The sequence below is a fragment of the Tupaia chinensis genome, unplaced genomic scaffold, assembly GCF_000334495.1.
Source record: "Tupaia chinensis unplaced genomic scaffold, TupChi_1.0 Scaffold000180_1, whole genome shotgun sequence".
In the NCBI taxonomy this organism is placed as follows: domain Eukaryota; kingdom Metazoa; phylum Chordata; class Mammalia; order Scandentia; family Tupaiidae; genus Tupaia; species Tupaia belangeri.
Genome location: NW_006159655.1, coordinates 1,299,080 through 1,299,525, shown reverse-complemented (window position 1 = coordinate 1,299,525; position 446 = coordinate 1,299,080). Strand labels below are relative to the sequence as shown.

Below are 446 nucleotides of genomic sequence, written 5' to 3'. Positions count from 1 at the left end.
GCGCCCCCCCCCCCCCCCCGGCCGCCTCGGCTACCGAGTGGGCTCCGGGTACACTGGGGTCCCCCGGGTCCCTCTGCTGTGATGATTGAGCTGCCCAGGGCACAGGCATCCCCACCCGCCGGCAATCACGCTTCTCAGTATAACGTACTGCCCTGTCCGTGCGCCCACCCTGCCGCCTCCAGCCCTGAGCTCCCTGGAAAGCCTTTATGGACCTAGCCCGGGCCCCAGGGACCCTGCAGCAAGAGCCCCGCTTACCTGGTGCACCTGCGTAGCCTTCAGCACTTGGGACCGGCCCCTGCCGGGTCTGGCCATCCACCCCCTGGGGCAGGCCGCGCCCCGACACGCCCATCCTCCCCGGAGGCCCGGCCTCTCCGGTCTCCATGATGACCCCGGTGGAGCCCGGCAGGAAGGGCAGCCCCGTCCAGCCAGGGCGCGCTGGTGGCGGG

The 446-nt window shown here is 72.2% G+C and overlaps 1 protein-coding gene across 1 annotated transcript in view; it reads right to left on the bottom strand.

Moving 5' to 3' along the window:
* Positions 1-446, bottom strand: part of EMILIN2 (elastin microfibril interfacer 2) — a gene marked incomplete at its 5' end in the record, with an annotated part of 79,746 nt that overhangs the window by 3,897 nt on the left and 75,403 nt on the right. Inside the window, 1 exon segment of the mRNA XM_014587054.2 lies at positions 256-446. Within this exon segment, the coding sequence (XP_014442540.1) occupies positions 256-446 (191 nt within the window).